This window comes from Scatophagus argus, chromosome 20 (genome assembly GCF_020382885.2).
Source record: "Scatophagus argus isolate fScaArg1 chromosome 20, fScaArg1.pri, whole genome shotgun sequence".
NCBI lineage: Eukaryota > Metazoa > Chordata > Actinopteri > Scatophagidae > Scatophagus > Scatophagus argus.
In genome coordinates this window covers 9776302-9800109 of record NC_058512.1, presented here as the reverse complement: position 1 = coordinate 9800109, position 23808 = coordinate 9776302, and the positions used below count along the sequence as shown (strand labels likewise).

The following is a 23808-nucleotide window of genomic DNA, read 5'->3' as shown; positions in this document are numbered from 1 at the left end:
TGAAGAAACCGGAAATGGTCGTAGAAAAAATACATATACATATGTATAAGAAAACATATTTTCAGAAAAGGACGAGGTGTATTTTTATCAGAATAATTTATTTTATTTTTCATATCTTTAATGTGATATTGCAGTACAGTGCAGTAAAATGTGTACATAAAGTAAGCTGAGTAAAGTGCCTTTTGTGGGTTAGTAGAATCATGTAAACTTTGACATTCAGTACTAGAGCAAGAATCTACATTAACTAGTGCATAGTTTTGAGAGATATCTCCAGGGGACAGGAAGCGAACAGAATATAAAAAGAACAGTCAATATATTTTAATCATTTAATATTCAGTACTTAAGTCAGACATGATAGCAATAGTCAACATTTACCAAAGTTATTTCTGGAACTAATTTTATGCTCAACATGAAAATAGGGTTGTTTGAACTTCACACATATACATACTGTGACAAAGGGTCCAAAATATGACTAAATGTTTAGAAAAAATATCTTTCTCTGATTGCAAATTGACATAATGGTAACAGCCTCTGTAAGACTCATTTTACAAAATATATTTAATCATTATTTATTTTTCAGTATTTTGAACTTCAACCATAAACTGTTCAAACCTCGTAAAAACCAGGATGTTTCACTGGGAATAAAGTGCTGCAAGTCCACCTATGCAGTTTTTTTCATAGAGTTCAATGACATGAGAATACTCGGTTTCTCTTCCATGACACGCACAAGCAAGTTGTCAATGTACTCCTCCAGCTCTGATATCTTTTTGTTTCTCTCTGAGAGCTGGTTTTCTTGTTTAAGCAGCAGAGCGATGAGTTCCTCCCGAGTCAGCTGGGAGTATGGCCCTTTCAGTCCGGTGTCATTTACCTGTGAGAGTACATAATACAAGGTGAGGATGTGTGTGTGTGTGTGTATATGGAACACAAATACGACACATGACACAAAAACAATTGACAGAAGTTTCAAATGAATGCTTATTGATAAGCCAGAAAAATAAACAGTTACTTATATACGCACAAACCTTCCGGGGTTCATTTATTTTGATAACCAAAATACAAAATTCATTGACTGCCATAAAAGTTTTAATCAAAGAAAAGAAATACCTTTGTCTTCTCCTGAACTTCACTGAGGATTCCTGTTGATTTGTTGTGTATTTCCACTTGAACTACTGAGACAGGCTGCTGTGCCTGAGGATTAAGGGGCTTTACTGGTAGAAGCCTGCCACACAAAAAAAGAAGAAAGAAAGATTAAAGCACTAGCTGGATGGGACTGAAAGTGAGTGTTGTTATGCTGGTCAAAGAGAATACAGTAGTTTGCATTAATGCTGCATGTTTATTCATTCACACCAACTCTATAAGATACAACACACAATAATAAAAGCTAAGATGAATGTGTATAAATCATGCCAGCAAAATTATGATAAATAATGAGAAATATCCAGCATTGTGGATCTCTTTATGAAATATATTTCGACATGATATTGGGTGGTCTGTGGTCTATGATGGTCTACAGATGGAGACGTCATGCATGAATACTTTGTCGAGGAACTGAACTGGCTCACCTCCGGGAAGCTGCAGGAGGCCCCTCCTTCTTTTCACCTGGCTTCTCCCCTGTGCTTTGCATCACTGCAGGCCGCGACTCTTGAACTGCAGTCTCCTGGACACACGGGTAGGTTACACCGTTATCAGGTACAGTCACATCATTTGTATCATAGCTTCCTTGAGTGTTTTTGGTGACTGAAGTGCTCCACGTGGCAGCCGTCTTTACAGGAAACGAGGGAGCACGGGTCTTCTTCGAGGATTTAATTTTTGCTTGAGAGTCGCCATCTTTATCAGCAGCTTGGGCCACAGCTGGAGGCCATCGAACTGGACCAGTATTAGTTGTTGTATCATCTTGGGCTGTGAGCTCATTTTCATCTTCATCATCTTCAAATGGATTTAAGCCATAAACGGTCGGCTCTTGTTTTGCCTCTGAGCTACTGGGAATCTTGCTATCAGAAGACGAGGCTGTTTTTGGTCCAGATGATGACCCGTTATCCACGGAACGGGGTCTAGATGGTGCAGGGCGTTTACCGTGTTTAACTGCATTAGTTGTCACTTTGGCTGTACTACTTTCCATCAAGCTCTGGGCGCTCTTTGCATCTGTGGGGGACTTACTCAGAGGAGTGATCATTTGCACCGAGCGCTGCGGGAGAATGCTGACTGTTTTGACATCTTTGTCTTTGCTTTGTTTGTTAATTTGTGCCAGATGTCGTGTAGATCCGTCATGCTCCCTGTGATTCTCTCTCTGAGCTTGAGTTCTTCCTGGAGGCTGAGGAGCTTGTCGCTTCTCCCGTTGAGTGCTAATAAGATCCTTTTCATCAGTGATAGCAGTCTTGCTTCCCAGCGATGACACAGCAGATTGACTCCTGGAAACGAGACACAGACTGCATTACATTTAAGTAGACTCGAGCACTGAACTGAAAGGGGTCTCAAAGGGAACACAAAACACTCTAATGGTGCAAGAAAATACATTCGTAGAGAAGAAGTGCATCACCCACCCGCCTTGAATAATTATCTAAAACATGTCATCAAGTATGTTGAAAAGGAGATAGAAGATATTAAAATCTTGTGTAAAATCATGTGTTGCAAAACTAGAGAACAAATAAAGGAGAACTTAGAAAGTATCTGTTCATTTTCTTCCTTTGAAAAAGCGGTGTAACAGGAGGATTTATTTAAACATACCAAGCACATCTCATTCCCTCTCTGTGAAATTAGCATCCATCTTCACTGTGACTCAGAGTAATTACCTATTGTTTCAAGTCATTTTCACTCCTCGTTTATATGACACCTGATGTAGCGATGTAAGACTGCGCAATGAGACCCCAGTCTCCGCTGACAGAAGAAACATATCCTTGCTCAGGGACATGCATAGGTCCACAAGCCACGCACACACACACAAACAAGCACAGAGCCATGTAACTTTCATGAAGGTGTCAGCTTTAGGTTGCATCTAAAAAAGAAGCGCTCCGTAGAGTGGTTGTTATGGTCGTGTCATGACTGACTGAAAAACAGATGATAAACTACATTCAGATAATACACTCTGCAGATGTAAATGACTCTGACTTCATATCATTTCTATTTGGCATTCAAATTTTGTTTTACTACCTCCTTTGCTGTTCTGTTCCTGGTCCTATTCTGCTGATAACTAAGGCATTTTAATTAAGCTCTGACGAGTGTGTGCACAGACTTTAGCACTTTTTAATGCTCTTTGTATATGGTCTACATTTTGCAGACTGAAATATCTCAAAAACTATTTGATGAACTGCCAACAGAATGAATCCTACAGACAACTGTACTTCAACAGCTACTGAATGGACTGGAACAATATGTTTGTAGAAATATTCAGGGTTTCCAGATTTTCAGAATCAGAATTAGAAAAACCTTATTAATCTCTAGGGGAAACTGGGAAACAAACAGGAAACAGAAAAAACAGGCTGCACGCAAGATTGGCGCATGCGTACGCACAATTTCGTGATCCCCTGACTTTCTGCCACTTCAAGGTTGACATTTGAGATTTTGAAATGTCTCAACAACTATTTGGGAGATTGACATTAAATTTGAGGGTAAAGTTTAACTATGATTGTGTTTTATTTGTACCCAAGAGTTACATTGGTTTTGGAATTAAAGGCACTGTACGTGTGGCAGTGTTTGTGCTCCACGCAGGCTAAGATGACTTGAACCAACCTTTGTTGAACCACTGGCCCTTTGGCTGTGCTGCTGTCAGGTCCAGCAGATGAGTTGTGACTCTCCTCAGAAGGATTATTGGAAAAGTTTTCATCAAATAGATTACTAGAAGTGACTTCTACAGAGCTCTCCACTTTGGATTTTGTCCCAGCATCGTTGTGTTTTGTTTTCTTTTCTGTACTCTTCTGTTCCTCTGCATTTCTTGTTACTTTCTCTTTTTCCAGCTTCCTGGCCTCCTCTTCAGCTTTCTCCTCCCTCTTAATTCTCTCCTCTTCCTCCCTTTGAATTTTCTCCTTCTCAAGAATCTTGTTTTCTTCCTCTTGTCTCCTTCTCTCATTCTCCATCCTAATTCTTTCCTGCTCTTCCTGTCTAGTTCTCTCCTCTTCTTCAATCCTTTCCCTTTCTTTTTCCTCTTGTTTCCTCTTTTCTTCTGCCAATCTCTCATATTCTTCCTTTTCCTTCCTAGCCCTCTCTTCTTCCTCTTGTCTCCTCTCGTCTTCTTTCCTAATCCTTTCCTCTTCCTCTCTTTGCCTTTTTTCTTCTTCCTCAACTCTCCTCCTTTCTTGCTCTTCCAGTCGTGTCTTTTCCTCTGCTAACTTCTTCCACTCTTCTTCTTGCTTCCTGACATTCTCCTCTTCATTCCTCTTTCTCTCTTCCTCCACCCTCACTCTTTCCTCCTCCTCCTCAATCTGTTTCCTTTCTTCCTCCTCTAGTTTCCTCTTTTCTTCTACCAATCTCTCATATTCCTCCTTTTCCCTCCTAGTCTTTTCCTCTTCCTCTTTCCTCTTCCTTTCCTCTTCCTCCCTTTGCCTTCTTTCTTGTTCCTCGAGCCTCCTCTTTTCCTCACGCTCTTCTTCTTGTCTTTTCACCATCTCTTCCTCTTGTTTCTTCTTCTCTTCCTGCTCCTTCCTTCTCCTCCCCTCTTCCTCCTGTCTAACCTTCTCTTCTTCATTCCTTCTTCTTTCTTCTTCCTCTAGTCTCCTCTTTTCCTCTGCTAATTTATGCTCTTCTTCCTGTCTCCTAGCCCTCTCTTCTTCCTCCTTTCTCCTCCTCTCTTCCTGAGCCCTTTCCTCCTCCATCTTAATCTTTTTCTCCTCCTCCTCATCTCTTTGCCGTTTTTCTTCTTCTTCAATTCTCCTTCTTTCTGCTTCCTCTACTCTCCTCTTTTCCTCAGCCAATCGTTCACGCTCTTCTTCTCGTCTTGCTCTCTCCTCTTCCTCTCGTCTCCTCCTCTCTTCCTGAGCTCTCTCCTCTTCCTCCTTTTTGACTTTCTCTTCTTCAGTTCTCTTTCTTTCTTCTTCCTCCAGTCTCCTCTTTTCTTCTGCTAATTTACACTCTTCTTCTTGTCTCCTCTTTTCCTGAGCTCTTTCTTCCTCCCTCCTAATCCTTTCCTCCTCCTCTCTTTGCCTTTTTTCTTCTTCCTCAGTTCTTCTTCTTTCGTGTTCCTCTCGTCTTCTCTTTTCCTCAGCCAACCTCTCAGCCTCCTCTTCTTGTTTTCTAACCCTCTCCTCTTCCTCTTCTTTTCTCCTTTCTTCCTCCATCCTAATCCTTTCCTCTTCCTCCCTTCTTAGTCCATCCTCACTCTCTTTTATATTTTCTACTTCAGCTGTCTCTTCCTCCTCCTCTTCCTCTGTCCACGGTGAATATTGCCCCACTGCCCTTAGTGAATCAACAGATGGGGGAGAGCTTTCAGGGACGTCTTCCATGGATCCGTGGCCTGAACTGGCCAGACTGAAGTTTGAGCCGATGCGAGAGGTCCGGGGCAGCGGCTCCTCGCAGTATATATGACTGCCATTAATGCACAAGTTACTCTGTTCAGCAGCGGCGTGTTTTTGGTGGCCGGAGGAGGAATCTTTGCTGTCTGAGCTGCCTGAACGTTTGTGTATCATGAACTTAAACTTCTTTTTACCTGGAAGGACATATGAGAGTTAACATGGAACAACACAGATGACAACAGAAAACAGATTGAAAAACGGTGAGAAAGTGAATTAAAAACTGTTGCTCCCAACCTTCAGAGGAATCCACATTTAGACCAGATGACTGGCTACCGCTCAGCGAGGAGTTCTTTGCAGGCAGAACAGACATGGACTGAGACATGTTCCTCTGCAGATTAGACTTGGGAGAAAACAATGACTTCATCTTATGTTTCTTCTTTTTTCCATCCTTGCCCGCCGCTACCTCACCGTCTCCATTTCCCTCCTCCTCGCTGTCTGTCAGAACCTGAGTGAAGGATGGCACCACGGTGGACGCAGAATCTGATTCCTTTTTCTTGCCACGAACTTTGTCCTTGAACTTGCCCAGGCGAGATCTGGATTTACCGGCAGAAGAAAGGTCAAACATGCTGGCAGTCATGTTGTTTCTCATGAACTGGATGTCCACAAGCACCTCTCCTCTGTCCTTGTCTGCCTTGCCAGCCTTGTCCAGTAGTTTAAACCATCTGTTAAAGAGAGTCACCTATTAGAATTTCATTTTTCAAAGACATGTTCACAAATGTATCAATCCAGGATATGTTAATTTCTGCAGGACAGGTATAATTAAATCTATGATAATCAAAGATAATTCTTAGTGTAATGATTTGTTTAAGGTTAACAAGGCTTTATGTTTGACAGGAGATCAATGTGACAAGCACCATTGTTTTGGACTGGCTTTTTCATGGTGACGGAAACATCATTTGTAACTACGTCCATATAAGATAATATTTGAGGTAAAATGAGAAAAGCATGTCTAAAAGTTGCTATACAGATAAGATATGAAAATCAGAGAGTTTCATTATGAAGGTCTGGAGTTTGAAATGTATTTATCACAGTATGGCTGTGGTTCACAGTTATGCATTTTTACTGTTCAAGTGTTTTTAAAAGGGAAACTTCAGTGACTAATTTTGTTTTGTTTTTGTAATTAAATTGTCTTGAAATCATCTGAACAAAATATGGCAAGATGAAACACAGTATCATGATGTGATTCCACTAAAAATGCTGTCTACTTTGCATAATTCACTTTACTAACTTTTAAGATCTAATGCGCCACACACTCACTGCAATAACACCCAGAAGAGTTATGTTAATGAAACATTGTTCCCCTGCAAGTTATTATTCACCATAATGTCAGCTACTGAATGGTTTAAAAGGAAATCATGGACACAAAGAGGGAGATTCATGTACAGCAAGTTGACTCCCAGTCATCAGCTTCTTTATGGAAACTGTTACCCAGCCAAATGGAGAATGACTCAGCAGCCACTTGAATGTTTTTGGAAAGTCTGTGAGGACCTTAGAACAACCAGAAAACTAACCACGCAGGAAAGTTTCTTTTTTTGTTTTGTTTTTTGTTTTTTAAAGATAATACTGTCCTTGACTTTATCATTGCACTGTGTGTACTTCATCAGGATCAGCCCCGTCGTGTGGACTTCACAGGCTCTCTTACAGCTTGTGAACAATTATGCTTTGGAAACGTGTGGCATGCTTGACGTTGTGCCTCTACTGGATGTTCCCTGAAATCCTGCTCTGCAGACAGTCAACAGACAGATTCGGTTCCCTGATGGATGAAGCCTTTATCTTTAGATTAGTCTCTGTTTCTCACAAAACTATTCAGGCTCACAGAGAACCAATCTGTAATGAACAGCATCATCATCCTTTAAACATACTTAGGTAGGTGCATTGAGATATACCAACAAGTCAGGAAGGGAATCCAACATAAACACTCGCTACAACCTCAAACTAGTAACTCAAAATGTAAATCTGCAATAAAATTCAGGAAAACAGACTCAGTAAGATGCCTACTGAGAAGTTTTGTCAGCTGTGCGCTGCTCCTGAAGCTTTGTCATGGTCCAATACTGACAGAAGTGCCTCAGAATAAACAGAATAATTTAACAGAACAATGAAAAAGGAGAAGTCAGCATAAAAAGTGCCTATCAGGCAGAAATCTGAGGTCAGTCTGCCACTGAACAAACAACTCCAACCGAAATCTGGATTCCTGGGGAAATGAGAAAATGAGGAAGGGGCCGCATGTCCAAGATTGTATGTGTGTGTGTGTGTGTGTGTGTGTAAAAAGAACATATTTCCGTGTTGTGGCTGCATCATAAACTGTTGACTGTTTACAATGTAAAGCAAGTTACCTTCAGAATGAACAAATCTGGCTCAAACATTTGGTTTTAAAAACAAACACACTGAAGGAGTAGGCAGATGTAATTGAACTATATCATGTTTTGTGTTTGTGTATTGCTATGCAGTGAACTATATTATATCCCCGTCGTTTAACATAACACTTCATAGTGAGACCACGTGCCTTACAGAATCCGCTAAATACAGTGCCTTCCTCTCGGTGGTACTGAATAAGATGTTTCTGAGAGTCACCCTCCTCCTCCTCCTCCTCCTCCTTTCTCAGGAAGGCTACAGATGTCTGGCACAAACATATTAAGGAGGGAAAGGCCTTTTCCTGTAATTTGCAAACTGGATGAGACTGTTGTCACGGCTCCCCTGCCTCCTTCTGCTGTTGAGTAATGGGATGTGATTTGCACATTTCAGGCACTGACATTATAAATACTCCACTGTGAGACTTCTTCATGATTTGCCTGATGAATGTCCCTCAGCAAAACACTGCTAGACAGATCATGCATTTATTTATCATGCAAATCAAGGGAGATCTTAATCCACTCTTACGTGCTCATAAAACTGGAATTTCAAACATGCCAACTCTGCAAACTGCTGAAGCCTTTGAAATTCATATTTCGACATTAAAACTTTGCAGGGCTGAGAGGACTGCGGAGTCTGGCATTAACTCTCTGAGTTTATGATTATGAGACACCTATCTCACATACAGTCATGTAATCCATTGTTGATATAAAAGAATTGATTATAGCCACCTTTAAATTCAAAAAGCCACTAGCACATAACAATCCACACAAACATGTTGAAAAGAGAAGAAGTAAGCTGGTTCAGTTTAAACAGAAGGGAAGTTGCAAAAGTGTTTGGGCGTTAGCTGGTTGGGGTAGTAAGCAGTGTGAAGGAAGAGGAATTAAAAATGCCTCTCACTTCACAATGCCTGGATGATGCTGATGATGATGATGTTAAACCCAGTAATCTGACACCCCCGTGAAGAGCAAAAAGTGTTCTGCTCTGCTGTACAGACAGAACTTAAAGAGAATCAAGCATGACTCAACACTCTGTCAACGTATTCTGTGTTATGCACACACACATCCTTCCTTGTGAAGCCTGAACTACTGATAAGACAATGTCCTGCATGGCCTGAGCCTTTCTTATCTCAAAACACAGCTGTGTGAGTGGGAGAAGAGCTGAGTGAGTAAAACAACTCAACAGTGATAATGTCCAAGGACCGAATCCGTCCAGGGCTTATTGTATCAGTCCGCACACATAAGTGCAAGGGAGCGAAACCAGAGCGAAACCAAAGAGAAGTAATCTTTCAAGTGGGTTTTACAAACCAGTGGCTGAACTTTGTGTTATTTTTAAATTTTACAAATTAATCACAAGACGTGCTACTGCACACGCTAGGTAAAGGAGAGGGAAAACTTACGCACAAGCTGTTTCAAAACACAAAATGCTGGATGGAAGCTGTAATTGAGGCTCGCCTAACTGGAGGTTTTAAATATCCTCATACCATAAGTCACAATTCACAACTAGGGTCTAATTTTTCTGTATCAGGGGTTCACAGGGCAGCTTTTAATGCCTCTCCAGCAGATAATGGTAATAACAGAGGCACTAGAAAAAAATGCCATTCGGCTTCATTCAGCCTCCCTGATGAGCTTGTGTTTAAGTAAGAAAATGACCCTTTTTACAGAAGATGTTCTGACATGCCGTCACAGTAGGAAAAGCATGGGCATAAACACTGAAATTAGTAATGGCTGAGTTCCATTAAGCTGCTTCAGTCTCACTGTGTTCATGCTGGTTCTCTCTCAGCACTTAAATAAAAGAACCATTTTTATCCCACATTTCTTGTACTATGAGAGAAGTAACTTTCCAAAACTTTCTCTTTCCACCAGTGTCAAATTTTATTCAGTTGCTGATGTGATTTTAAACCATTCAGTGACTGATGACTAGTTAAACCAAAGCAATGTATGAATCAGTGTTTCAAAAGGACCTTTAAACCAACACAAATAAGAAGTCTTCAAAGTGTTTAGGAAAAACTGAAATGGTCTTTCTCAGTTGCTGTAGTAAATATGCAAATGAAGGAAAGCTCTATGATCTTTCACTTTGAAATTTAGCACATAATAGTCAGTGACTGAACACAACCATCCAATCATCAAGTGGTAGGCACATCAAACAAAAGCGCTCATTAAAATGTCTTTGAAATGAATGTTTTTGGTTTCATTTTTACTACCTTCTATGATCCAGAAACTGAAGTCATTTCTTTTCATTCTGTTCATTTCCACCTGGGCTCTCTAAACGATACTAAACAGTAGTGCCTTATTTTGAAAGCAACACATGTTCAAAAAAAGGAAAAAGAAATCAATAAATAAATAACAAAAAAGAGCAAAAGTTGGCTGAGTAATTTCTTTGCTGAATTCAGCAAACGCCGCATGCATTAAACAGTGGAGCTGTTGTACTGGCAGCTTGTGGAACATGTCTGTCATTTGGGTTCTTGCTAAAAAAAACTGACCTTGCTGTTGCCATCACTGTTTGTTTTTCATTGATAAACCGTAAGGAATGTGAGGTTACAGCTGGATTTAAACCTCAGAGGCAAGGTACACTCACATTCACCATTCAAGGTCTACTGAAAGAGCAACAGAAAACAGGCATTGCTCAACACCACCTGAAGCATGTGTCCTGAATGGACAAAAAAGAAAATATTTTCATGGTAAGACATCCTCATGAAATTCTATGCATGTATCAAGCTGCGCATTTTCAACACCGAAGGGAAACCAGTATCAGATATCTGAATGCGGAAAGAGTAAATGTGATCACTACAACCCCAGAACCATGCACGATTAAACATGAGTACAGCCAGGTGGAGTTCAGCTTGGCGTGCTGGGACTTGAACCCTATCCAAACCAGAAAAGTGTGCAGAACTGTTTGAAATGTTTTTAGTGTTCAAATGCATTTTCATTTTCAGTTCATTTCACACTCTCAAATCTCATTTTGTTATAAATTTTTCAAATTCTTTCAAGCGGGACGACTGATTGCTCCGAATCTAAAGGGTTTGCCACGATATGAAAATACAGCAAATATGTATCGTTTAATGCCAAAGAAAAAATGAGCAGCAAGATCCACAGCAAATTTAGCCTCACTATGGAAGACATTGCAATTCATGCAATGACCCCAAGACATCAGAGCTGAGCGACAAAGCTTGAGAAGGTGGGAGAGGGAAGTGCGTGTGTGTTGGTGTGCATTTGTGCATTCAAACTGTTTGGTATGCAGTCTGCTTTGTATAATACCGGTCACACGGCAGGGGGCTAAAATACTTAGTAACAGCTTAGGCACAACAAAACATTTTCCATTCTTACTGACCTTCAGATCTGGCTGCTCGGCCTTTTACTTCAAATTTTAAGGGCAGGGAAACAACAGATTTTCTGCTTAAAAGGAGAAGGTATAGTTGCAATTACTGGGAGTATCGAGTACCAGCGAGGCCTGTGAACCCTTTATTAGCATGAACTCAGTAGAAATGGCTGTGAATATTTTGTATAGTAAAGGCAATCATCACGTCAGTTAATTACTTCATCTATTTTGCATGGTGTGTCGGCAGCGTAATGAGAATTTCAAGCTTGATGTTTTATCTTAATGAGTGGTATAGTGATACAGCGAGTTGAAGCTTGGTACTCTTTGTGGAATCTCTCCGTTTTTGACGAGCTCAGTCAACGAAAGAGTGAATCCTTTGACTCGCGTCTTTTGCCTGAGTAAGTAATGCTGATTGGCATCCTCGAAGGCCACTGCAGTGGGACCAAATCCTTTAAGCTGCAGAGTGCGAGTGGGCAACATTCACAAGTCGAACCACAGGCGTGTGTGTGTAGTGATGCGTGGCGGTGCATATGTGTGTGTGTGTGTGTGCGCACACTTGAATGCCTCACCTCAGTGGGAAAGAAAGGTGGAAATATGATACAAAAAAAAAAAACACACCCACTTCCAAAGAGCTTTTACAAAGGCCCAAATCAAGGAAAGAATATTCAAATGGCAACACTAATCCTCAGCTTTCACAGATGCTGCATAATTTTATTGTTATAATTAAACACGTGTAACTATTAAGCATAAAACAGGGACTATGGAGTTTTGTCCTGCAAGACCACAAAGCTGCATTACAACTAAGAGACCCAGCAACCGGGAGTTGTTCCCCTGTGGTACAGATAGGAATCAACGCTGCGCAGTCTTCACTGTCCCTCCCATCATTTCTTCATTTACATGCAGCTAAGTAACATCTACCCAAGAATTACATGGTGCATATGCATATTCTGACAAGCGGCACAAAGAGATAGAAGAGAGTCAGAAGAGTCTGATGTGGAGAGGCCCAGGTTCATTTATTATCCGGTGGTTATTTTAAAGGGAGAAACATGCACCCAATTATATAAGCAACATTTTGTCTTTCGACTTGTTTTCAGGGTCCGAGCCATTTGATGCTCAAAGAAACCCCAGCAGACTGATTACTTTCAAACCTCTGAGTTATCTCACCAAGAGACAAACTCATCTTACTGTCTTGGGGAAGTGATTGACACAAATGACAAATTGTTTAGTAGTTTAAGAGTAAAAGGTGATTTAAATTTTGATTTTCACTACATATCTTTTAGTTTTTACCTGCCGGCCGGATAAAACAATTTATTTGTGGACCTGGGATGGGGAGTTTGCCTGGCACAGGTTAACCGAGAAAACAGTGGTCATTTGCAGCTCTTTTATCTCCGTCCATTCATCTACTTTTGACTTTATTCTGCCAAGCCTACTGACCCTGTCGCTCGCTGCTCTGTGCACTTACTCGGTCTTGTTGCGGGATTTGTTCTCACTGAGCTGCGGCAGGTCGATGACAGCCTGTCCGAGCAGCTTGTCTGGACCCACCAGGGCCCGGTGCAGGACGTGGACATGTAGCGTGGAGCGCTCCGTGCCTCCTCTTCCTCCACCTCCGTACTGCTGTAGCTGCGGCAGGTCGAACGAGGCCTCCTCCTTCCACACCGGTGCCACGCTCTTCTCCACCACCGAGGTGTGATATTTCTCCTTGCCCACTTGCATGACCGCGTACGCATCGTTCGTGCCGTTTTTCCCCTTTATCCTGAGGCCTCTGGCTTGGAGTACTGTTACCTGGACGCTTGTCGGACACCACTGCTGATCCGCCAGGGACATGCTGACGCGCCACTTGTTGCTGGATTCACGCCGAAATTGGATCCAAAGCACAAAACTGGCCGGTGTCAACCATGAATTCACTATGGACTGGACAAAAGTGAGGAGAAAGTTTTGTCGTGAGCTCCGTTGGGCTTAAGGAAACAGCTGATTGGGCGGAGTTGCACCGACAGGGGGCCTCCCTTAGGACAAGACACTCCCCCAGATTACACGATTTATTCAGCAAACCCAGACACTCAATTTTCTCATTCACAACGCATCGCTGATTTACTGGAACCAATGGGTCACACTTGATCCTTGCTGACATCTGCCATAGTGCATCAGCATCACGTCAACTGGCTTCGAATAAGGACAAGACTGACTTATTGATTTGTATATTTACCTGAGATGACAGTTTTTAATCTAGTCTCATGGTTGTTTTTTGTTTGTGCAAATGTACTGTAATTATTTTAAATCAGTCTCCTCCTACCTTAACCATCTTTATGATCTCTGGAAGCATGGAACCAGTGCTCTAATAATTGTCTAGGGGACCTGGAGAGCAGATGATACCTGACAGGCCGGTGACAGCTGATAGGGCTCATATGGTTGGATTCAGTTTCAGCTGCAGTGTGAATCTTAATCAGGCTGCACTGCCTGCCAGAGTCTGCATGGATTTCATTCCATCTGCAGATCTGGTGGATTGAATGATTTACCTTGAATCTGTTTTCCTGTTTGTGTGTGTGTGTGTGTGTGTGTGTGTGTGTGGCAACCCATTAATGAACTGTAAACCTTTCCCAGAACTGATTCCCTGAATACACAATTAAACCTAAAGAGGTTAATTGAGGATTAGGTAGAAAATGTATGCATTTTAGACAGTTATTCAGCTGTGTAAATCAGTCTGCATATTGACTTGTGTGCTTACAGTTGAGTAAAATGTCCTCATGAGCCAATGAGCAGGATGGTTCATGACTGAACACTGACTCCCACTGTTTAAAAAAGGGAATAAAAATTTCTGGTCCTTTGCATCACTCAAAATCTCAAACTCTTCAAAGACTTTCCTAAAACCTGAGAAAAAAAACGAAACCTACATTATCATTGCCTGAATATGTTTGATCTGACTTTCTTTTTTCCCCAGGTGCCATGAAAAGATTAAAGGTGCAGACATATATAGAGACTTGAGCCAATTAGCACAGTGACGCAAAAGTGTTGGCATCGCCAAAGTGTCTGTCAAACTGTGATGTAACCAGTGTACTATGCTCTTAAAAACTTAACTTTACAAAAGGTCGGTGTTTTTAAAAGAATATTTTAATAAGACATATAGCAAGCTCACATGGCAAAATGGAGGCAGAAAAAAATAAGGTCAACATGCGTTTAGTCTATGACCTTTGGTCAAATGGACAAACTGGCCCATAGCATTTTGTATGTCTGTCACTGTTCGACCCTTCTATGCTGTGAGTGTGGTAATTATGCTAATTTCATATCATACACACAGTTTAAATAAATCTAGACTTTACATGGCAAAAATATAAATATCAAAACACAAAAAAGTTTTTTTTATTCTGAGTTTGGTAAAAAGGCCAAATGTCACATTAATAATAAGTTCCTCCTTTTGATCACACTGTTAATTGTGTGAGGTGTCACTGTACAGTGCATCCAGAAAGGATTCACACAGCTTTGCTTTTCGCACATTTTGTTATGTTACAGTCTCATACCCAAAATGGAGTAAATTCATTTTTTCCCTTAAAATTCTACACAAAATATCCCATAATGACAAAGCGAAACAAGTGTGCTTGAATTTTTTGAAAATTTATTAAAACTAAAAAACAAAAATATAACATGTACACAAGTATTCACACCCTGTGATCAATACTTTGTTGAAGCCCCTTTGGCAGCAATTACAACCTAAAGTCTTTTTGAGTAAGATACTATAAGCTTGGCACACTTATTTTTGGGCAGTTTCTCCCACTCATCAATGCAGAACCTTTTGAGCTCCATCGGGTTGGATGGGGAGCGTCGGTGCACAGCCATTTTCAGATCTCTTCAGAGATGCTCAATACGGTTCAAGTCTGGGCTCTATATAAACCTTCTGAGGTCCAGTTCACTCTGGAGCAGGTTGTCAGCAAGCATGTCTCTGTACATTGCTGCAGTCATCTTTCCCTCAACCCTTACTGGTCTCCCAGTTCCTGCTGCTGCAAAACATCCCCACAGCATGATGCTACCACCACCATGCCTCACAGTAGGAATGGTATTAGCCAGGTGATGAGCAGTGCCTGGTTTCCTCCACACATGACACCTTTCATTCATGCCAAAGAGTTCAATCTTTATTTCATCAGACCAGAGAATTTTGTTTCTCGTGGTCCAAGAGTCCTTCAGGTGCCTTTTACACATGTAAATACCTGTATTTTTTAATTTTTATTATATCTTTCACTTTTCTTTCTTGGTCGGAAAAACTGCAAGTGCAATATCTGTACGAAAAAGAATTTCCCCAAGGGGATAAATAAAGGAATTCTGATTCTGCTTTTGGCAAACTCCAGGTGGGCTTTCATATGCATTTTATTGAGCAGTGGCTTCCATCTGTCCACTCTACCACACAGGTCTGTGGTTCCAAACTTCTTCCACTTATGGATTATGGAGGCCACTGTGCTCTTTGGGACTTTTAATGCATGAGAAATCTTTCTATACCCTTCCCCAGATCTGTGCCTTGACACAACCCTGTCTCAGAGCTCTACAGACAATTCCTTTGACTTCATGGCTTGGTTTGTGCTCTGACACGCGCTGCCAACTGTGAGGGCTTATATAGACTGGTGTGTTCCTTTCCAAATCATGCCCAATCAACTGAATTCACCACAGGTGGACTCAACTCAGGTTGTAGAAACCTCTGAAGGATGATCAATGGAAACAAGAGCCACCTGAGCTCAATTTTGACTGTCATGGCGAATGGTGTGAGTACTTATGTACATGTTATATTTTTGTTTTTCATTTTTAATAAATTTGCAAAAGATTCAAGCAACACTTTGTCATTATGAGGTATTTTGTGTAGAATTTTAAGGGAGAATTTTAATTTAATCCATTTTGGAATGAGACTGTAACATAACAAAATGTGGAAAAAGCGAAGCGGTGCGGATACTTTCAGGATGCACTGTATATATAAGATGTCATACATTCGCTGTGTCCTCATTGTCCTTTTGTTGAATCTTGATGGCGTTTGTCCCCCTCTGGATTTTCACCATCTAATTGATTGTCATCTGTCAGGTCTTGCTCACCTACAAGAACTTTACTGTAAAGTTTCTGCTGCTCTTCTTTAAAAGCATCTTTCACTTTTGCTCGTTTCAGCCCTCCATCCCTGAGAGCACACAGATAAGAAAAGAAAATCACAGACAGAATCAACATAGTGTCTTTAGTTTCGTGTTTGACAGACAGCTGAAGGGAATAATAAAGACAACAGAGTAATACTGCACAGTTGTGTCAAAGCTAAAAGCCAGTAGTGATAATGTGTTTTGTGAATCAGTGCCTACTTTTTATGCCATTAGCTGTCTCTTTTCTAATAACCATAATTACATACAATTTCCATCCAACTGTTGTGTAAACACCAAAAATGAGAAACAGAAAAATAAAGAGCTCAAAACGCTGCAAAAAAGGGCTGAGATAATCGATAAAAGAAGAATTCAACAAAGTGCAATGGAAACAGACTAAAACATCTGTGAGGAGTGAAACTGCAACCTTCCTCAGATTAATACATGAAACAAACATAAATGTCAGTTTTCAGTCCTAAAACTTTTTTTACTATTTGAGGTTTGACTGACGCCCTTTCAGTTAAGTCATCTTTTTTTGCCCAGTTTTTCTGAAATGGTGTAATGCCGCATGACTGGAGAATTAATGCCACCTACTGCTTATCTCGATGAACCAACTCCAATTATTTGCACGGCAGATGAAAACGTGCATAAATTCTCATTTTCCTCTCTGAACTCTGTTTAAATTTGTGCTACCGTTGGATGGAAACCTGGCTGATGACTCACCAGATGAGATCCACTAATCCTCCTTGTGCAGCTATGGCTGCTTTTACTCTGCTGGCAAACTGCACCGCATCCTCCCCTTCCTACACAAGGACAATAACAAATAAAAAAAGCAGGCTATGACTGCAGCAGAGAATAAACATGATGATGAATGTTCTGTCACTGATCTTGGTTATACACCAAACATTTCTTTGTAAAGCTGTGACCTCTCTGTTCATAGGCGGCAGGTACCAAACGCTGCAGACGATGGCCCAGCTGCTCATCATCCTCAGCAGATAATTCACCATGCCAAACTCACTGCTGTTCCAGAAAGCATCTCCAAACCGAGGATCATACTGCGGGACGAAAACACAAATCATATCACATATATCCAGTGTAGGTGTGAGCAAAATGACTAGAAAAAAGACAGAGGAAGTTCCTACCTTAATGGCTACTGGATAGACGGTGCAGCCAATTTCAAAGCTGCCTTTTTTGAACATCATCACTGATGTGTTGTTGATGCAAGTACCTGTAGAAGACACAGTGCGACGCTCTTATCACTAAACAACGACATTTATGGCCTTGACATGTCTAGACAAAGAATTAGATCATCACACGCACCCTCAGGGAAGATCAGGATGGGTTGTTTGTTTTTGTCAGCGACATGATCACCAAGCCTGAAATGACAAAGCAGATCAAAATATACCTAAAAATCTTTCTATTGGCCTCACTTTAAGAGTTTAAGCACACTGTCAAGTGCTACGATCACCAAAACAAATCATTATATTAAGTTGAAATCTCACTAAAAAAAAAAGACATAAAATGTGGTATATCTTACATGCTTTTGAACACAAATGTGCCACGGTTGGTATTTCATGTTTAAGTTTCATTAGTTTCATTAGTTGCTTTATTTTGTAGGGTTTTTTTCTCCTATTGTATAACATTACATTTTCACTTCCTGACTTTGTCTGTTTTCCCTCCAATTTAGATTGTTCGCCCTGATTTCTTTCACCTGCGTCTCCTTAGTTTATATATACCTGTGCTCTCTTTGCACATGTGCTGTCAGTTTGTCTGTGTTTGCTGCCTTCCTGTGATCCTTGTGTTCTATGTTCCTTATGTTTGCTGTGTCTTTGGGTTATTCTTGTGGGCTCTTTTTACCTGGATTCCCAGCTGCCTTTAGTTTGTCTGTTTCTGTTTATTTATTAAACTCTTTTGTTCACATTACCCTCATCTCCTGTCTGGGAAAACTAAGTTTTATTCACAAGCTGCTACAGGCTATTTCACTTTGATGTTAGACTATGCATTTCTTTTGTATAAACAATCTCAACATGTAAAGCAACTAATAACTAAATGTATCAAACAAATATAGCAAAAAACTACATTTCACTCTGAAATACTTGACTTAAAAACTGTACTTAAGTGCAGTACTTGAGTATGTACTAATGTACTAAGTTACTCCCAACCACAAATTGTCCAACAGCAGTGCTGAGCAAAACATAAGTGGAGCGAAAAGCAATGCTTTACACTGGGAAGATGCAGTATTACCTTTTGGCCACTAGGTGTCTGTCTTTGACTTCTGATCTTTCAAACCAGATGTGAGGAGAGGATTTGACCATGGCGCGCTGAATCATTCCCATCAACCCTCCATGTGCCTGGCCAACCTGAGATATGAGTACACTCAAGTAAGCTCAAACCACATTTCTGCTCACCCTTCATACTTTAAAAGCTGAGCTGTTATTATTGAGCTATTATTTCATAAGAATCCACACAGAAAATCTGATAGTCACAAACTTTTCTACCAAAGAGTAGCAGCCGTCATTAGCCAAGATGATGACATCAATAGGCGTTGTATGATTGGCCACACAGATACCCCCATTTTTTGGTTTGTTCTCTCTGAAATTAAACAAGTTTTTTTTTTTCAAGGCAGGCAAACAGCTTGGTGAAAAGGGAACAAATACCCAGTTCCATCTATACACCTTACACATTTCAATGTTATATTCTTTGAAACAAAGACATTTACAAAACTGTTAAAATGCGAGTATTACTGTTCTGATAGTTACATGTTTTCAGTGAATTAAAGTGTATCTTAAAAAGCTGCTGAATATCAAACATTGAACCTGTTATGATAGGTGATGATTGCTGTGAGAGCTCTGACACAGATGCGGTAACACATCAGATGAACCTTCTCACTCAGGAAGAACCTTAACCTGGAGGCAAACAGCATAATGCAACAGTAATTATTCCAGTCTCTTTAGGATGCTCACTTTAAGGTTGATCAAACAAGGTACTAAACAACCATTCAATATTTTTTAAAAGAGCAGAATAATCCATCAGAAAATAATAGTATTTTAAACCTTATTAGCTAGACATCCAGTCAGTCTTGTTTTTGATCAACATTTTAGCCTTCACATCCATGGTGAAGTACTATGACAATTGGGAGGAACTTACTCTTTGTTTGGCAAAAAGCCCACCAAAGTAGTCACAACCAGAAGCAGACTGATACCAGTCACAGCCAGAGTCACCCTGCAGAACAAAAGAACATACACATGAAGTAACACGAAACCAGTTTTCCATCCATTTGCAGCTTTTGTACAAAAGGATTAAATTTACTACCTCCACTACATAACCTGCCTATGTGCTCCTCTGACCTGAGAGGCAGAAGGATGCCATAGCGAATGAGGACTCCCAGGCCCCACACAACAGTAAGTCTCAGACTTATATGACGGAAGTGGTAGTTGCTTCGAGTCAGCAAGTTCCAGCTTTCCAGTTCCTGGGCTGAAAAGCACTTGGTCACTTCATCGTCCACAATACTTTCCACTCCTCTCCGGCAAAAGTAAAATATGTCCGCCATCTCAAACTCCGGTTCTGAGCGCAGACAGCTGGCAGAACCTCGGAGGCCCTGGATCTCCTGCTGCAGAGATGATGGGGGTTCTTTGGCTATGATTCCTAGAATGAGAGCAGAAAGACTTGAGTTCATAGGAAAGATAATGCAGGTATAGTAACAATTCATGACTGAGAAATATTGCAATATTGCTCATTTACCACTGCTATATGGTTTATAGAGTTGCTGATTGTTTTCCTTTGCTTCAATCTCCATTCGTGAAGTTGCCCACTAAATTAAGAGGAAAAAAACAGAATGACAACTACATTAGAAAACATGATTTGGTACTACATTTTCTTTGTTTGTTGTAATATTTGACAAAATAGCGTAAGAAGCAGAGTAAGAACTAAAGACTTAAACTACTGCCGAGCAGCAGCTATAAAGTCGAATAAACAGCAATGACCACTGCAGTCCACCAAATTTTATTCAGGACTGAATGTGCATTCCAGTAGGGCTGTAACCTTTGGAAAACAAACTATTCACAATCACAACATTTCTTTGGAGGAAGTGTCAGATTTGGCCACAGGGCCATCCCTGTATACCCCCACACACGTGATGGATCACCTCCCACCCTCGCACAAAGGCAGTCTAGCAAATTGAGAAAGCATTTTGCTGTCCCCTTTAAACTGCAGGTTTGTCCCCTTTAGTTCAGGTTTAATCATGACTACAGTTATCCTGAGACGGTGCTTGTGAGGAGAGCTGTGGTACAGTTCTCTGTAATACAACTCAAAAATTCTCAAACTATGACAACAGACTGACTTCATCCCAGGAGGGTAAGCTCCCTGTAGCATCTATACCAACTCAGATGGTAGTCCCACAGTTAAAAGCTTGCTCCCCCCAAGGGTCTGTCCCATAATCCAAGTCTATGAGGAAGTACAGACAACAAAATGCCCTGCTTGTCTAACAGTCCCTCTGAGATGAGAGACCTCAGGGGTCCCATTCAATAGGGAATTTTTTGGGGCAAAATCTTCTACGTCAAAAGGTCAAAATACTGCAAGACACTGCAGCAGTTTAAAGGTAACATACTGGTTCCATAATGTTGTACAATATATAATCAACAAATAAAAAAATAAAAATGCTCATTTTACCAAAAACATATCAATACAGACAGCTGTGATTTTTGTACCCTTCTAACAACATTGTGCGTTGAATAGAAACCAAGCTCACCTCAAAGATCTTGAGCAGCGTCCACATGTAGAGTCTGCGGACACCAAGAGAGACGCCGAGTACAGCAGGCACAATTATGAAGACAAACAGAATTGTCAACCACACAGCGACGGAGATGCTGAGACACCTGCACAGCATGTTGTCAACAGGAAATGTAAACCAAGTCATGCTGCTCAACAGCAGAGGAGAGTGCAAATGGACTGTACGCCACAGTGAAACCTGCAGCTTGAGGACAGGATCTTCTGGTCTGTTTGAAGGCACTGTGTCTGAGGCCAATGCTGAAAAGAAATCAAATCAGGAACAGCTCACTGGGTCAAGTATCTCAAAATAATGACTTGGTGTGTCAAAGTAATGGAAAAGTTTCTCAGAATAATGGTTTGTCTCACAATAATCATTTATGATGATAACGACAACTTTTTGAAAATAATGATTTAGTATCTCAAAGTACTTCAGTATCTCAAAATAAGGACACAGTAGGCCACCTCAGGCTAATGTCAGACTTTCTCAAATAAGGATAGCTCATTTATTTTGAGATGCTAGGTCACTATTTTGGGAACGTTTCTCATTATTTTGAGATACTAAGTCTTTATTTTACAAAAGGTTCTTCATTATAATGACTTACAAAACCTATTGTGTTATCGAATTGGTAGAAATGGGCTTTCATGGGCTATAAATTAATTTGGTTCGTAACTTGCTAGCTTGGTAAAGCTCACTTTGACGCCAGGCTAATGGGTAATAACGAGTTAGCTACTGGCCAATGGCTCTTACCGTCCTCCGGATTTAACGCTAGTCCTGTCCCGGAGGAGGATTTAGATGAAAGACGGTCAGGCAGCCCTCCATCCAGGCTAATGTACAGGGATCTTTGACTGTGATGCTGGTGTTAAAGGCTTTGAGCAGCATGCTGCAACCACACACAGAGTTGTTTAGAGTCTCCATGGCAACAGGTGGCCAATGAGAGCTGCTGTCACTGCACTGTGAGGTAGACATGGACAGTAATCTGATTGCAGTGAGGTGGTTCGGTCGGAGAGTTTGAGGTAAAGTCTAAATCTGCCCATTCGGGGTTTTTCTTTTCACTAAACTGTGTGTGCAAATTGTCTCTATTTTGAATAATTTCAAGTGCAGTAAAAGCATGACATGACATCTGTGCATTAAGAGACTTTATTGTAAGTTATGGTAGGATGTATCAAAATATAAATAATATAAAGACACACTATAATAATAATTAACTACACCTGGAATTATGTAGCATAAAAATAATGAAAGAAAACTAATTGGTGAAGACATAAATAATCTAACACTAAACGACAAATTAATATTAGAGTGTAGGTAGAGAAATACTATAAACCGGACTCTGTGGCCAAGACATTTTTAAATGAATTTATATAAATCTGTTCTTAAGTGCCTAGACAGCAACTCCTAATCATTTTCACAAGTCCTGAAAGTTTTGCTGTCAGTATGTACACTGCCTTTATAATGTTTTAAGTTAGGCCTATGGTCACGTCTCCCTTTATGATAAACACGGTATTCACACCGAAAAATAAATGCAATATGATTTTATGAGCAAGCAAAGATGGCCTGCCATGTGCTGTTTCTATTAAAAGCAAAGTTGGCTCTTACTCTGCAAAATTAGTCAGTGGAGAAAGGCCTGTGTTTATAATACTGCATAAGACCTTGCCAGTGTGTTACTTACACAAGTTTTTATAAATGTCAGAATTGTATTTGTCCCCCTCATTATTTGTTTTCATGAGTCTTCTTCCACATTTCAATAAATTATTCATTTTGTTAATAGACCACACTGACATGTTTTGGCGATGCTCCTTTTGGCTTTTGAAACAGAACATCTCAGACTTCGCTTGTCTTGTCCACAGATGTGAGTAGCTTTATTTTTATGCATCGATCTAAATATTGTCGAATGAGGTTCCAGTTTATTCTGATCTCCTTAATCAGAGGTTCTGCTTAACTGCCCATTATTTCCAAATTGATTTTGGCTTTACAGTATTAATTGTTTTTTTTTATTTTTTTTGCTTAACATTGCTTTCCATTTTGGCATTACTGCGAGATATAGATGTAAATGTTGCAAATCATATGTGATGGCTTTTGCAATTGTCACAAAGATGTGTCACCATTAAGAGCACAACTGAACACCTACAGGAGATTTTGGACAGATATGTTAATTAAGAACAGCAGGAGGTGAGAAGGAATATGCTTTTCAGTCATTCTAAAATCAGAATCAGAATCAGAATCAGAATTCCTTTTTTTTTTTTTATGGTCTTAATTACATGCTGTATCATCTTGGCTGAATAGCTTGTCGCTGGAAAGCACATTCAGGATTCACCTTGGGAGAGGTGTGCGTCAGTTGTTTCATTACGAGGTCAGGACTTGTGGAGCGCTGTGTGCAGTCACCACCAAACTGTAGGCTAATCAGCTGTTAACCCACAACATCTTGTTTTTCTACAGTGTTAAACACAGAATGAGGGGCAGATGGAAGTCCTCTAGTGGCTGGAAGTTGGGTGTCTTTGAATGAGCTTGGCTGAGTGTTGGGAAAAATTGCAAGTAGCATTTGATTTAATTTTCTAATTAATTCTTTAAGCCCAATCCTGTCCTCACATTATTGTTAATACAAGACAAAACACATGGACATTCTCACACACACACACACACACACACATGCACACACAGTTACAAGCATTGCTTCTATGCTCAAGTTTCAATAAAAACCTTTATTTTTATATATTATGCTACAAATTTCAATTGTTGTTTTTTTTGCATGCATGCATAGTTTCACAAGTTTAAGACAAGT

The 23808-nt window shown here is 40.4% G+C and overlaps 2 protein-coding genes and 1 long non-coding RNA gene across 5 annotated transcripts; 1 reads left to right on the top strand and 2 right to left on the bottom strand.

Moving 5' to 3' along the window:
* Positions 1-312: 312 nt before the first annotated feature.
* rab11fip1b (RAB11 family interacting protein 1 (class I) b) lies at positions 313-13190 on the bottom strand. 2 transcript variants are annotated; one of them, XM_046375216.1, is made up of 7 exons: positions 12631-13190; positions 5736-6163; positions 3727-5635; positions 1769-2408; positions 1563-1657; positions 1105-1219; positions 313-868 (listed from the first exon to the last, which is right to left on the bottom strand). In XM_046375216.1, the coding sequence occupies exons 1-7, from the start codon at positions 12990-12992 to the stop codon at positions 662-664; spliced, it is 3756 nt and encodes a 1251-aa protein (XP_046231172.1). In that variant the 5' UTR covers positions 12993-13190; the 3' UTR covers positions 313-661. The 2 variants fall into 2 exon arrangements, with proteins under 2 accessions (XP_046231172.1, XP_046231169.1); XM_046375213.1 differs by having other exon boundaries at positions 1563-2408; positions 12631-13189.
* Positions 13191-15976: 2786 nt separating this feature from the next.
* On the bottom strand, positions 15977-22144 carry LOC124052072 (glycerol-3-phosphate acyltransferase 4-like). 2 transcript variants are annotated; one of them, XM_046375978.1, is made up of 13 exons: positions 21777-22143; positions 21009-21286; positions 20003-20072; positions 19609-19906; positions 19409-19483; positions 19078-19167; positions 18760-18853; positions 18506-18621; positions 17582-17637; positions 17404-17489; positions 17188-17316; positions 16985-17064; positions 15977-16311 (listed from the first exon to the last, which is right to left on the bottom strand). In XM_046375978.1, the coding sequence occupies exons 2-13, from the start codon at positions 21174-21176 to the stop codon at positions 16143-16145; spliced, it is 1431 nt and encodes a 476-aa protein (XP_046231934.1). In that variant the 5' UTR covers positions 21177-21286; positions 21777-22143; the 3' UTR covers positions 15977-16142. The 2 variants fall into 2 exon arrangements, with proteins under 2 accessions (XP_046231934.1, XP_046231933.1); XM_046375977.1 differs by having other exon boundaries at positions 17188-17489; positions 21777-22144.
* LOC124052073 lies at positions 17199-19107 on the top strand. Its single transcript, XR_006841925.1, has 3 exons — positions 17199-17356; positions 18554-18642; positions 18884-19107. It is a non-coding gene; the product is annotated as an uncharacterized LOC124052073 (long non-coding RNA).
* Positions 22145-23808: the final 1664 nt, after the last annotated feature.

Bases quoted from the DNA above. Each gene is read 5' to 3' on its own strand.
- rab11fip1b (XM_046375213.1), bottom strand. From the start codon at position 12,992: ATGTCCCTGGCGGATCAGCAGTGGTGTCCGACAAGCGTCCAGGTAACA. The intron at 6,164-12,630 runs GTAAGTGCACAG...TCTCTTTAACAG, and splicing joins AAATCCCGCAACAAGACCGA to ATGGTTTAAACTACTGGACA. The intron at 2,409-3,726 runs GTTGGTTCAAGT...TCTCGTTTCCAG, and splicing joins GGGCCAGTGGTTCAACAAAG to GAGTCAATCTGCTGTGTCAT.
- LOC124052072 (XM_046375977.1), bottom strand. From the start codon at position 21,176: ATGACTTGGTTTACATTTCCTGTTGACAACATGCTGTGCAGGTGTCTC. The intron at 19,168-19,408 runs GTAAGTTCCTCC...GTTTGCCTCCAG, and splicing joins GGCTTTTTGCCAAACAAAGA to GTTAAGGTTCTTCCTGAGTG. The intron at 17,490-17,581 runs GTGCGTGTGATG...TGTCTTCTACAG, and splicing joins CATCCTGATCTTCCCTGAGG to GTACTTGCATCAACAACACA.